The 14,077-nt window shown below is 42.6% G+C and overlaps 1 protein-coding gene across 2 annotated transcripts in view; it reads right to left on the reverse strand.

Annotated features, from left to right (window-relative positions):
• Window positions 1-10,189, reverse strand: part of LOC309870404 (solute carrier family 2, facilitated glucose transporter member 3) — a 92,966-nt gene extending 82,777 nt beyond the window's left edge. The window contains exons 1-2 of one of the 2 annotated variants that reach the window (XM_082742558.1): window positions 10,022-10,189; window positions 7,730-7,807 (exon numbers count right to left, since the gene is read on the reverse strand). In XM_082742558.1, the coding sequence (XP_082598684.1) occupies window positions 7,730-7,750 (21 nt within the window). In that variant the 5' untranslated portion in view covers window positions 7,751-7,807; window positions 10,022-10,189. Of the gene's footprint in view, window positions 1-7,729; window positions 7,808-9,646 lie in introns of both variants that reach the window. The other variant, XM_082742559.1, reaches the window with a different exon arrangement.
• Window positions 10,190-14,077: the final 3,888 nt, after the last annotated feature.

Genomic DNA, 14,077 nt, shown 5'->3' on the forward strand with positions numbered 1-14,077 from the left:
TCCAACCGACAGGTTTAGTGACCTCTTAAAAACATAAATCTACTCTTATTTCTCCCCTGTTCAAAACCCTTCCAATGGCATGACATCAAATTAAAAAAAAAAAATAAACATCTCATCATGGTCTGCCAGGCCCTAGGTGATTCAGCCCTGCCTCCCCAATCTCATTTCTTATTCTTCTTGATGTGCTACCCTCCTCCCTTGCTGTTCTTGTAATGGTCTTTGGGCCAAATGTAGCCTATCATCTGTTTTTTTTTTTGTTGTTGTTGTTTTTTGTAGTTTGTTTGTTTTATTGCCTTTTTAAATTTTATTTTATTTATTTATTTGATAGAGAGAGACAAAGCAAGAGAGGGAACACAAGCAGGGAGAGTGGGAGAGGGAGAAGCAGGCTTCTCGCTGAGCAGGGAGCCCCATGCAGGGTTGACACCAGGACCCTGGGATCATGACCTGAGCTGAAGGCAGACACCTAACGACTGAGCCACCCAGGAGTCCCCTGTTTTATTGCCTTTTTGAGGTAATTATAGATTCACATCTAGTTGTAAGAAATAATACACAGGTCTCTGTGTATTAAATATACTAAATATACTCTTTATTCAGTTTCCCCTGTAGGCAATATCCTGCATAACACTGTTCAATATCACCAGGGAACTGATGTTAATTTATCTATTTACCCTATAGCCAGTTAGCTCTCTCCTGATGCCAATCAGTAGCAACCATTAGTCTCTCCTCCATCTCTATATTTTTATCATTTAAAAAATGTTATATAAATGGGACCTATTTTAGTTTGGGCTGCTCTAACAGAGTACCATAGACTGGGTGCCTTAAATAGTTTATTTCTCAGTTCTGAAGGCTGAAAGTCCGAGATTAGGGTGCCAGCATGGCAGGGCTCTGGTGAAGGTCTTCTTCGTGGTTTCCAGACAGCAGCCTTCTCCTCATATCCTCACATGGCAGAGAGAGAACACACAAAATAGCTCTCTGGCCTCTCCTTATAAAGGTATTAATCCCAGTCTTGAGGGCTCCACTCTAATAACCCAAGAGCCTCACATATGCCCCACATCCAAGTACCATCACACTGGGGATTAGATTTCTAAAATATAATGAATTTGGGGGGGGATACAAACATTCAGTCCATAATAAGATCATATAATAAGTCATCTTTTGAAATTGTCTCCTTTCACTCAGTAAAATTCCCTTGAGACACATCCAAGCAATAATTTGTCTTTTTTTTTTTTTTAAGTAATCTCTTATGTGCCCAACATTGGGCTCAAACTCACAACCCCGAGATCGAGAGTTATATGCTCTATCAACTGAGCCAGCCAGGTCCCCCTTTTGCTCATTCTTTAAAAAAAGTGTTGAGGTTTTTAAAATAATAGTTTTATTGAGATAAAAGTCACAAACTATACAATTCACCATCAAAGTGTATAATTCAGTGGTTTCTAGGATATTTGCAGAATTGTGCAACCACCACCACAATCAATTTTGGAACATCTTCATCACCCAAAAAGAAACTCCATACCTATTTGCAGTCACTCTCCAATTTCCCCCAAATTCCAAGCCCTAGGCAACCACTAATCTGCTTCCTGCCTTCATAGATTTGCCTATTCTGGACATTTCGTATAAATGGAATTATATAATATGTGGACTTTGGTCACTGGCTTCATGAACTCAGTACAATGTTTTCAAGATTCATCCATACTGTAGCATGTTATCAGCACTCTGTCTCCTTTTACTGTTAAATAATATTCCATTTTATGGTTATAACACATTTTATTTATCTGGCCATCAGTTGATGGACATATGGGTTGTTTCCATTATCATGCATAATGCTACTATAAGCACTCAAGTGTAAGTTTTTGTTTAAACATATGTTTTCATTTCTCTTGGGTATAAATCTAGGAGCGGCATTGTTGGGCCAATATGGTAATTCTATGTTTAATTTTTTTTTAAGATTATTTATTTACTTATTTGACAGATTGAGAGAAAGAGATCACAAGTAGGCAGAGAGGCAGGCAGAGAGAAAGATGGAAGCAGGCTCCCCACTGAGCTGGGAGCCCGATGCAGGCCTTGATCCCAGGACCCCAGGATCATGACCTGAGCCGAAAGCAGAGGCTTTAACCCACTGAGCCACCCAGGTGCCCCTATGTTTAATGTTTTCAGGAACTGCTAGCCTATTTTCCGGAGCAGTTTTCCCATTTTATATTCCTTTTATGTATAAAGGGGTTCAACTTCTTCATAGCCTTGCCAACACTTTTCAGTGTCTGTATTTTCAATTATAGACAACTGGTGAGCGTCAAATACCATCTCGCTATGGTTGTGATTTGCATCTCCTGAAGGGCTAATGATATTGAGCAACTTTTCATGTGCTTATTAGTCATTTGTTTATCTTCTGAGAAATGTCCACACAGATCATTGATCACTTTTTAATTGGTTTATTTGTCTTTTTATTATGGAATTATAATTAGTCTTTATATAATCTAGATATAAGTCCCTTTACCATACACATGATTTGCAAATATTATCTCCCATTCTGTGGGTTGTCTTTTCACTCTCTTGATGGTGTCTTTGAAGCACAAGTGTTTAACCCTGATTATGTCTGATATATCTATTTTTTCCTTTGTTATTCATGATTTTGGTATCTCATCCAAGAAACCATTGCATAATGCAAGATCACAAAGGTTTACATATATGTTTCCTTCTAAAAATGTTATGGTTTGGGCGCCTGGGTGGCTCAGTCCATTGAGCAGCCAACTCTTGATTTTGGCTCAGGTCCAGGTGTCACTCTTGATCTGAGGGTCCTGGGATCTGCCTTCAGCTGGGAATTTGCTTGAGGAAATCTCTCTCCCTCTTCATCTCCTCCTCACCCCACCTCTATCTCTCTCTCAAATAAATAAATCTTTAAAAAAAATTTTATGGTTTGGGGTGCTTGGGTGGCTCAGTGGATTAAAGCCTCTGCCTTCGGCTCAGGTCATGATCCCAGGGTCCTGGGATCTAGCCCCCTGTCGGGGTCTCTGCTCGGCAGGGAGCCTGCTTCCTCCCCTCTCTCTCTCTGCCTGCCTCTCTGCCTACTTGGATCTCTGTCTGTCAAATAAATAAATAAAATCTTAAAAAAAAAAAATTATGGTTTTAGGTCTGTGATCCATTTTGAGTTAATTTTTGTTTGTGAGGTAAGGGTCTAACGTCACTCCTTTGCTTGTGGGCTATCCAGTTGTCCTTGCACAATTTGTTGAAAAGACTATTTTTTCCCTCACTGAATGGTCCTGGCACCTTTTTGAAAGTTGAACACAGGCATCTGAGAGTTTATTTCAGGACTATAAATTCTATTTTATTGATCTGTATGTCTAACCTTATGATAATACCACACTGTTTTGACTACAGTTACTGCTGAGTTTTGAGAGGGCTTTTTGTCAATATGTGGTTTGTAAATATTTCCTCTGTAGCCTGTCTCTTCACTATCTTCACTGGGTCTTTACAGTGCAAAAGCTTTTAATTTTGGTGAGGCCCAATTTGTCTTTTTTTTTTTTCCTTTATGGTTTATACTTTTGATGTCAAGCCTCTTCCTGTGTTTGTAAAGTTTCATTATAACACACCCATGCCCATTTGTTTACATGTTTGTAGCTGCTTCAACATATGACAGCAGAGTTGAAAATTGTTAACAGAGACACAGAACCTACAAAGCCTAAAACACTATCTGGGTCTTTATAGAAAACTTTGTGGACTCTCTGCTCTAATCTGCTAAGCCTTTCTACTCTAGCACCTCTACATCTATTCTTCCCTCTGTCTGAAGCGCTTTCTTCAGATCTTCTCATGGCTGGTTCCTTATTGTCACAAATGTTCTTGCTCAAATTCATGCTGGATAGGCCTTCTCTGACTACATTATTTATGTAACCCTACTTTCCTATCCCAACATTTATGCCTTTACCTTGCTTTATTTTTCTTCATTTGAATATATCACTTCCTTTCGGAGAATATAAGCTATATGAGGGTAGTCCTTTGCACCAAGAGTACCTACTACAGGTACTATTTGAAATATTTGGGACGCCTGGGTGGTTAAGTGTCTGCCTTTGGCTCAGGTCATGATCCCTGGGTCCTGGAATCAAGTCCCGCATTGGGCTCCCTGATCAGCTAGGAGTCTGCTTCTCCCTTTGCCTGCTCTGCCTACAGCTCACCCTGCTTGTGCTCTCTCTGACAAATAAATAAAATCTTAATATATGGGGCGCATGGGTGGCTCAGTGGGTTAAGCCACTGCCTTTGGCTCAGGTCATGATCTCAGGGTCCTGGGATCAAGTCCCGCATCGGGCTCTCTGCTCGGCAGGGAGCCTGCTTCCCTCTATCTCTCTCTCTCTGCCTGCCTCTCCATCTACTTGTGATCTCTCTCTGTCAAATAAATATATAAAATCTTTTTAAAAAATCTTTATATTTGAATGAAAAATGAATCATAGAGAACTATCCCATTTTTTAGAAAAATAATCCTACTGTTAACTCCATAAATTATTTTATTAGGGGAGCAATGCTTGAATAAAAGAACTATATATCTGATTCCCATTATAATTTGTGTAAGTGATGTTTATGTGTCATTGTACCTCTGTGAGATTCCCTAACAGAGCAAGCTAAGGAGTTACAGAGGACTAGAGGACAAGGATGTTTGGATGTCTTTAGATTTCTTTTTCTTTTTCTTTCCTTTTTATTTTATTTTATTTTTTAAGATTTTATTTATTTATTTGACAGATAGAGATCACAAGTAGGCAGAGAGGCAAGCAGAGAGAGGGAGAAGCAGGCTCCCTGCTGAGCAGAGAGCCCGATGCAGGGCTTGACCCCAGGACCCTGAGATCCTGACTTGAGCCAAAGGCAGAGAGGTCCAACCCACTGAGCCACCCAGGTGTCCCTCTTTTTTTTTTTTTTTTTTAAGATTTTATTTGTTTATTTGTCAGAGAGTGATAGCATAAATAAGGGGAGCAGCAGACAGAGGGAGAAGCAGGCTCCCCACTGAGCAGAGAATTCCGATGCTGTTCGATTCCCAAGACCCTGGGATCATGACCTGAGCCTAAGACAGATGCTCAACCGACTGAGCCACCCAGGTGCCCTTAGATTTAGTTTTCTAACTCTATATTCCTTCCTGATCTCCTCTTGAACCTAATAGGTGAATAATAATGTAGGTTATCTTTTTTACCCGTGATTGCTTTCTCCCATTTGTTTTTGAATTCTGAACCTCTTCATCTGTCTACTAAAAGAACAATGTTAAACAAAAGAAAAGAAAGAGGGCTTCACTATAAAAACATTGACCACAGGCCAGCTCTAGCATGCTGTAGTTGTGTGACCTTGAAAATTTATCTCAAGATCTTAAACCTTGAATTCAGATAATAACATCTGCCTCACAAATCAATGCATGTAAATAATTGGAAGTTTCCAATTATTTAATATTTTCTATATGCCTAGCTTCTGGCACAAAGCTCCTAAAATGCTTGTGATTTCCTAAGTGACAAAAACACTAGGAGCAACTCTTGTTCTAATATTTGTCTTTGACCCCATCCCTGACACAGAGATCCTAAGACCCTTATAAATTCCTAAGTGATGAGGGCACTAGGAGCATCTTTCGTTCTAATGAGGTGACTCATTACATTAATGAGAGGACTCCTGGATGGGTCCTAGTCACCGGGAAGACCAACCCATGGTTAGAACATTGGAATTTTCAGCCCTACCCCCTTATCTTCCAGCACAGGGTGAGAGGCTAGAAAGGGAGTTAATAATAACCGATCTGAGGAAACTCCATAAAATCGCAGTCGTAGGGTTTCAGAGAGCTTTCAGGCTGGTGAACATGTGCACACTGGGAGGGTGCCTCACCCCAAGTCCAGGAGGATAGAAGTTTCTGCACTTGGGAAGCTCCCCAGACTTCCCATATGTGTCTTTTCATCTGACTTCATCTGTACCCTTTATCATATAATAAACTGGTAAATACAGGTAAGTGTTCCTGAGTTCTGGGAGCCACTCCAGCAAACCCAAAGAGGGAGTTGCTGGAACCTCTGATCTACAGCCAGCTGATCAGGAGTGCAGGTAGAACCAGGGCTTGCAACTGGTGTCTGAGGTATGTGAGTGCTGGAGGGAGGGTCAGTCTAGTAGGACTGGGCCCCTAACCTGTGGAATCTGATACTATTTCTAGGTAGATGGTGTCCGAATTGAATTAAATTGCAAGACAATTAAATTGCTTGGTGTGAGGAAAAACCTCCAAAATTTGGTGACCAGAACTGAAGTGTTTTGTGTGAGTCGTAAACGAGACCCAAAGGAAAGAGTCACTGTAGGAAACATCACTGGATTTTTCCCAACATAGCCAAATAGGTTGCAAAATGTTTAGAATATACAATCCAATTTAATTGTTACAATAACTGGCAAAGAGAGATGTCATGCAAAGAGCTAATTATAGTGTGGCTAATAGATATGAAATAGAACAAACTTTCACAGTCATTTGCATCTGGCTATGTCAAAATGACCTTGTCAAAAGTAGAATAACTTTTTAATGTTAATAACAACAGCAACAACCATCTTCAATGTTTATTTATCCTTAATTACCACCACGATTCAGAAGACTTTGTCCTTTAGTTTCTGCATTATGTATCATAGATATGGATGTATCATAGATATGGACTTCTTTTAAAATAAAACAACAACGATATATGATATCTTAATATTGATAAGGCACAATTAGAAGCCCACAAATAACAGAGGTAGACAATTCTGTGATTTTTGAAGTGGAAAACAAAGTAAAGGGTCTAGTCTAATTATTAAATATATATGCAGCAGCAGGGACTAGATAGAGGTCTGGGATGGCAAGGGCACAGTGGCTTTGCTCTCAATTGGCAGAGAAGTGAATACATTTTTAAAAAATAATCACTTGGATATCTGAATTTCATATCTTGCTCTTAGAGTGCTTCCTCTAACGTCTTTCCAAAAGAGTCTTAACCACTGTCATATAAATGTATCATCTTTTAAAATGTGTTGACTTTTAAACTTTTCCAAAATGTACATCTTTAGGAAGACATGCTAAGGAAAAGCAATTGCTCTCCCAGCTTTTCTTTCCTTAGTAGGACTATTAAAAAGTTCAGGAAAAAATCAGGGAGTCTGAGATGCCAGCCATTCAAGATACCAATGAAACCCCAGAAACAACCTTATTTAAAGACTTTCTAGATGTGATCACACATGGTAAACCACTGACTTGGAGCAATATGTGATTTTAGCCACCCCATGATGTCTACCCCACCCCACCTCATTCCAAAGTTTTAACACCTTTCCGGAGATTCTTATCACAAGGCTTCACAAGTAATAGAGACTCAGTTACACTCTAGAGCCTGCTCTATAATAAGAGTTCTTACTATCATGCATTCATATATTCCTCTTTATTACTCTTCACACCTACACAGCCATGCTTCTTTTCCAGAATGTTCCCCCAAAACCAGTTATGTCATAATTTTACCAAGACTTGTTTGCAATTACAATGCTGAACATTCTTATTACTCTTGATATTACAGCACAAACACCACAAGGGGCAAATACTATTTAATTTAAAAAGAGAGAATGTAGAAATGTACCAAGTCTGTTGACTGTAATAGTCTCTCCCACCACCACTTATGAATGTCATACATGATTAAGCCAACAAAAGGTTAGGGAGATGAAAGATATTACAATTAACACAGCCACAACAAAACAGTTTGATACTAATCTGACATAAATTCTTAATACTCACATCCTGTTTGTTGCTCTCCATGTCTCTGTTCTTTTAAGAATTCACTCTCCCTCCAACTCCTTTTCAAGGTACTGCTTCCTGTAAATTGTAATTGGCTAGTTATTTATTTGTTCTATCTACTTGAACTCCTTGAGAGCTTACATATGACTTAGCCCACCATTGGGGACACCAAGAAATACTTGTGGAAGGATGTGAAACCTTCACAGAAATCTAATGATGTCTTAGATTAACTCAATTCTATGGGGTTTTCATCAAAGCTCCTTCCACTTGTTCAGTAGCCAGTGGGAAGAATTTTATCAAGTTAAGGGGTCTGGGGCGAGAAGAGGGACAGAGCTGGATATGGTGAAAATGGAACCTCTGTATTTTGAGTCCTTGCTCTGTCATCAACTAGTGGTTTCCCCATTAGCGAAATAAGCAGGGGATTAGAAAATCTTGCTGTTACAAAATTCTGGGACTTAATGTGGCTTATTTTGCCACATAAAATTTAAAATCTTGGAAATAAGCTACCTGTGGCCTAAAGTGAGCTGAAAGTGGAGTCAGAAATCATGATTCTGCTTAATCAGTTATCAAGTCCTGAGTCTGTTCCCTCTTCTCCTGAAGTGGATGCATGGTTGTGGGGATTGGCTGGGATGTTGTATGTTCAAGGAACGACTATTACTTTCTGAGTTTCTCAGGAGGCGGCAGAGAATTCGGACAGACCATTCCTCTGACTATTCCACAGCCTCCTTGATACTTCTTTCCATTTCTCTCTTCAAACTTCTCACCCCAGTCTCCTCTCTCTCCTTTCCTGTCTACTGCTTCTTGTCTTCTACATCATCTTCATTTGGGAGGGAGGGGTGGGGGATGGGGGGAGGGGACAAAACTAGAAACAACAACAACAACAAAAACAGCCCATAACTCTTTAAACTCGAGTAAATATACTTTTCTTAAAAAGGGAGATGCTATTTGGCTATTTATGGAGTTAATTCAGATAAATTCTTGAAAACAAACGGAAATCCTAAATTTAATCTATGTATTAAACTGGGATAAAATTAACAACAACAATAAAATTGTTGGGCCTTGTTGAAGGGCCTTATTCCCCTTCTCTTACGCTTCACTTAATGAATGGATGATCCATAATTTTCTTTTTTTTTTTTTAAGATTTATTTATTTATTTGACAGACAGAGATCACAAGTAGGCAGAGAGGCAGACAGAGAAGAGGAGGAAGCAGGCTCCCTGCTGAGCAGAGAACCCGATGTGGCGCTGGATCCCAGGACCCTGGGATCATGACCTGAGCTGAAAGTAGAGGCTTTAACCCACTGAGCCACCCAGGCGCCCCACATAATTTTCTAAGAAAATTCCATTTTTCATCTTGCAAAAACCTACAAAACCAATCTCATCTGAGTAGCAGTTAAACTCCTGGTAGACATCTTTCAAGTTCCATGGCCTGGACCATTCTTCGACCCTTCCTCACTTCCTTCAGGTCTCGGGGTCAAAAGACACCTCCTCAGAAAGGACTTCTCAGACTCACCTCATCCCCTTTCCCTTCACCCCGGCTTTAATATACCATCCCTTCTCCCTCGCCCAGGTTAATACACCAGTCCCCTTCCCATCTTTTATTGTGTATTATCTCCATAAGATTTATCGTCGTCTGGCATTTTGTCTATCTATGTGATTTTCTTGTCTGTCTCTTCGCTAGAATATAAGCTCCCAAAGGGCAGGGCCATTGTCTACCTGGTACACAGTGCAACCCCCAGCATTTCAAGCAGGGGCTGAGACACAGTAGGTGCTCAGGAAATAACCAATATTCTCTCCAAGACTCAGAGGCTACGTGCTGGCTTCTCCAGAGCCGCGGGACCCATCCTTCCTCGGCGCAACCCAATTCTGGGTCACCACCCACCTTTACCCGAACCCCGATCGCGGGCTGGTCCTCCCACCTGCCGGCCACTGGGACAGCGCAGCGCGCCCACCACCCGGGCCCTGCAACTCCAGTTGGGCCCTGCGGCTCCGCTCAACCGCGCATCTCCGGGGGCCCCCCAGGCTTTTCCGCTGGTCCCAGGCCGCTGCGCCCGGGACTGGCAGTGACGGCGCCACTGCGCTTCCGCCGGGCTCGCTGAGCAGCCGTTAGGCCCCCCGCGCTGCTGCCAAATGTCAAGGATTCTTTTCTGACGGATCCGTTGATGCGGTAGTAAAACGTGACCCGTTTATCCGGCTCGCTGCGGAAGGAGGACGCGCCCTCCCACCCGCGGGCTGCGCCGGGGGTCCCGCTCGCGAGTCCCCGCCACCGCGGCCTCCGCGACCCTCCTTCTCACCTTCGCACCAAACGGACCAGCACCGGCGGCCGGCGCGCGACCCATCCGGCGTCTTCGGACCGAGGCGGCTGGGAACCCTTTACGGGGAAACTGTGCTGGGCCCCACCATCCTTAAAGTCGCCGTTAGGAGGGTGTTAACATTTCTGCTTTAAGAGATACCCGTCCCCCTCACCGCCCCCTCGCCCGCGAGAAGGTGCCCCCAGATAGCCCCGCGGGGCGGGCCGGAGCGGGTGCCGAGGAGGCGGAGGGGGTGAGGGGGGAGGGGGGCAACAATTCCTGGTAGTTCTTCTGGCCTCGGTGGCTATTTTCTGATGAAAAGCCCAACTGTCTTTCTTTCCACCTCCCAGAAAGGACTCTTTCCAGTTTCCAATAGAAGTTGTCCCCTGCTGCCCTGTAGGTGCTCTCCAGGAGAGGGGAGGGCCCAGGAGAACACAAAAGTGTTTGGGGGAGACTGCTTTTCCCCAAACCGAACTTGGAATTATTTGGAGCCTCACCAGATGGCTTGGCCTTTAATAAAGCGGCGAGGCACTAGGGATGGTTTTTGTTATTGTTGTTGTTTGTTTTGAGGCTCTACACTGAACTTCTCCAAAGAGATTGTCCCAGTGAACAATAAACACACGAGAAGGTATGCAGTTGAATTGGTCTTCAGGAAACTCCAAATTAAAACTACATGAGATTCCACTGCACGCTCCCCAGAATGGTTAAAATGAAGGAGGAAAAGGAAAGGAAGAAGGAATACAAAACGTGGGAGGGGATATGGGGTACCCAGAACTCTCATACACTGTTAATTGGGGATATACATTGATAAATTGGTGCAATCAATTGGTGCAATTGGGGGAAACTAGCGATATTTATTGAAACAGAACATAGGCCTACCCTGTGACCCAACAATTTCATTCCAACGGATTTCAACAGAAATTCATATACATGCTCACCAAAACATGGATACTAGAATGTCCATCTCTGCAGTATTCATAATAGCTCAAAACTGGAAATAATCCAAATGTCCATTGAGAAAAGAATGGATAAATGCGTGGTGAGTATATTCACCCAACTCACATAGGATACAGCAATTAGAGCAAATGTATTATGGTGATGTATTATGGCAATGATATGGATAAATCTCATAAAGTTTAGTGAAAGAAACCAGGGTGCAAAAGAGAATATGTTGGGGTGCCTGGGTGGCTCGGTGGGTTGAGGCCTCTGCCTTTGGCTTGGGTCATGACCCTGGGGTCCTGTGATGGAGCCCCCCACTCTCAGCGGGGAGCCTGCTTCCCCCCCACTCTCTGCCTACTTGTGATCTTTGTCAAATAAATAAATAAACTCTTTAAAAAAGAGAGAGAGAGAGAGAATATATTAAAAGATTCTACTTATATAAAGGTCAAAAGTCGCATATGGTGTCATAAGTCCAGACTGTGGTTACCTTTCAGGGGATTGTGACTAGAAAGGACAGCACGGCTTCTGGGGTCTGTTAGTCACTTGGTCTGGGTGCTGTTAACTTTATAAAAACAACCATCCAAGGGCGCCTGGGTGGCCAGTCATTCAGCATCTGCCTTCCCTTCAGGTCATGATCCCAGAGTCCTGGGATGGAGAACCGAATGGGGCTCCCCGCTCAGCAGGAAGCCTGCTTCACCCTCTCCCACTATCCCTGCTTGTGTGCCCTCTCTCTTGCTTTCTGTCAAATAAATAAAATCTTTAACAAAAAGAAAAAAACCCCAATATCCAATAAAACATTTTCCTGGTATGTTTTACCTTAAAAAGTTTTCAGAACAAAAAAGCCTGACATATTAATTTGTCCAACTTCTCTGCTCAATTCAACCTGCATCGCTTTTATGACCATTATAAGGCTCTAGTAGGCACTGTGGAGTCCTGGAAAGATGTGTCTGCCTTCCGGTATTTCATAATCTTGGCAGTGGTATAAGCAAGTCATTGCTGGGAATAGTCTTTGATTATGTGCTAATTGTTAGGGAAATCCTATTAAAATACTCTGGAAGAAAGTTGGAGAAAAGTATATGCATCTAGGCAGAGTTTCTGGGTTAGAGGGATTTTTTTTTTTTTTTTTTAGATTTTATTTATTTATTTATTTAAAAAAAAAGATTTTATTTATTTATTTGACAGACAGAGATCACAAGTAGGCAGAGAAGCAGGCAGAGAGGGAGGAGGAAGCAGGCTCCCTGCTGAGCAGAGAGCCTGATGTGGGGCTCAATCCCAGGACCCTGGGATCATGACCTGAGCTGAAGGCAGAGGCTTTAACCCACTGAGCCACCCAGGTGCCCCTAAGATTTTATTTATTTGACGGAGAGACCGCAAGTAGACAGAGAGGCAGGCAGAGAGAGAAGGGGAAGCAGGCTCCCCGCTGACCAGAGAGTGTGATGTGGGGCTCGATCCCAGGACCCTGAGATCATGACCTGAGTCGAAGGCAGAGGCTTTAATCCACTGAGCCACCCAGGCACCTGAGTTAGAGGGATCTTAAGATCCTATAATTTCTTGTGAATAGGTGCTAGGGTGATCAACTGTCTCAGTTATCCCAGGACTAAGGGGTTTCCCCAGGATAGCCGTGGTCAACCTGGGATGGGTAGTCACTCTAACTGGGGCTGAGCCTGATTCATCTTTGTTTTCATTTTTTATTTTGTTTCTTCCTCTTCTTACTTTATTTTTTTAAAAGATTTTATTTATTTGACAGAGAGAGATACAGCGAGAGAGGGAACACAAGTAGAAATAGTGGAGAGAGGGAGAAGTAGGCTTCCCACGGAACTGAGAGCCCAATGTGGGGCTCTATACCAGAACCCTGGGATCATGACCTGAGCCAAAGGCAGACGCTCAACTGACTGAACCACCCAGGCTCCCCTGCCCTTATTTTGTTTTGTTTCTTGAGAAGTGGGGAGGAGCAGAGGGAGGAGAAAGAGAATCCTCAAGCAAATTCCCCATTGAGCTTGGAGCCCCATCAGGGCTTGATTTCATGACCCTGAGATCATGACCTGAGCCAAAGTCAAGAGGCGAATGTTAGGGCGCCGGGTGGCTCAGTCCTTAAGCGTCTGCCTTCCATTCAGGTCATGATTCCAGGATCCTGGGATAGAGCCCTGCCTCTGGTTCCCTGCGTGGCAGGGACCTTGCTGCTTCTCCCTCCCCCTTGGAGGCTCCCCCGCCTGTGTTCTCTCACTCTGTCAAATAAATAAAATCTTTAAAAAAATTAAAAAAGAGTTGAATGCTTAATTGACCGAACCACCGAGGTGCCCCCGATTCATCTTTGAACCTGAAGTTTCTAACAGAGTCTGGCACATAGAAGATGCTCAATAAGCTCAATATTTGTTGAAATAAAATGGGGGGGAAATGGTAACAAATAAAGGCTCCCTATCAGGTGATGCCAGTTGGTTTTTGAAGGGCAGGGAATTGCAGATCAGGTAGGGATTAGGATAAGCTTCAGAAGGGCCTTGAATGCCAAGCTGAATAGTCTGGATTATGTTTTATTGACAATTGGTTGCCATGGAATGCTCTTGAACAAAAAGAGTGACATAAAAAAAAATCTGTACTTTATTAAATCTGGGCCACTGAAGGGGATTATTTGACATAAGTAGACTCTACAAGCCAAAGTCCAGGTCGAGAGGTTATTAGGAGTCCAGAAAAAAAAATGAATAATAGACTTTTAGAATTGTAAGAGAATGCCTTTTTAAAAATGCCTTTTTAAATTTTTGAATAACAGGTTTTCTTTTTCTAGTCTATGTTCCTTTTAGAAACTGTTTCTTCCAAACCTTCTATTCTCTTTTCTTAAATGTTAATAGTTTTTTGGAATACTAATTTTAATAAATTAAATGAAGCAGTAAATGAAGGCCCAGTGGTAAAATGACCTGTCCAGGGCTATTTGGCAAGTCTGAAACAGACTGAACAAGAAGCTGAGTTTCGGGGCACCTGGGTGGCTCAGTGGGTTGGGCCACTGCTTTCGGCTTGGGTCATGATCTCAGGGTCCTGGGATCGAGTACTGCATCGGGCTCTCCACTCGGCGGGGAACCTGCTTCCCTCTCTCTCTCTCTGCCTGCCTCTCTGCCTACTTGTGATCTT

This window comes from Mustela nivalis, assembly GCF_964662115.1.
Source record: "Mustela nivalis genome assembly, chromosome: 7".
In the NCBI taxonomy this organism is placed as follows: domain Eukaryota; kingdom Metazoa; phylum Chordata; class Mammalia; order Carnivora; family Mustelidae; genus Mustela; species Mustela nivalis.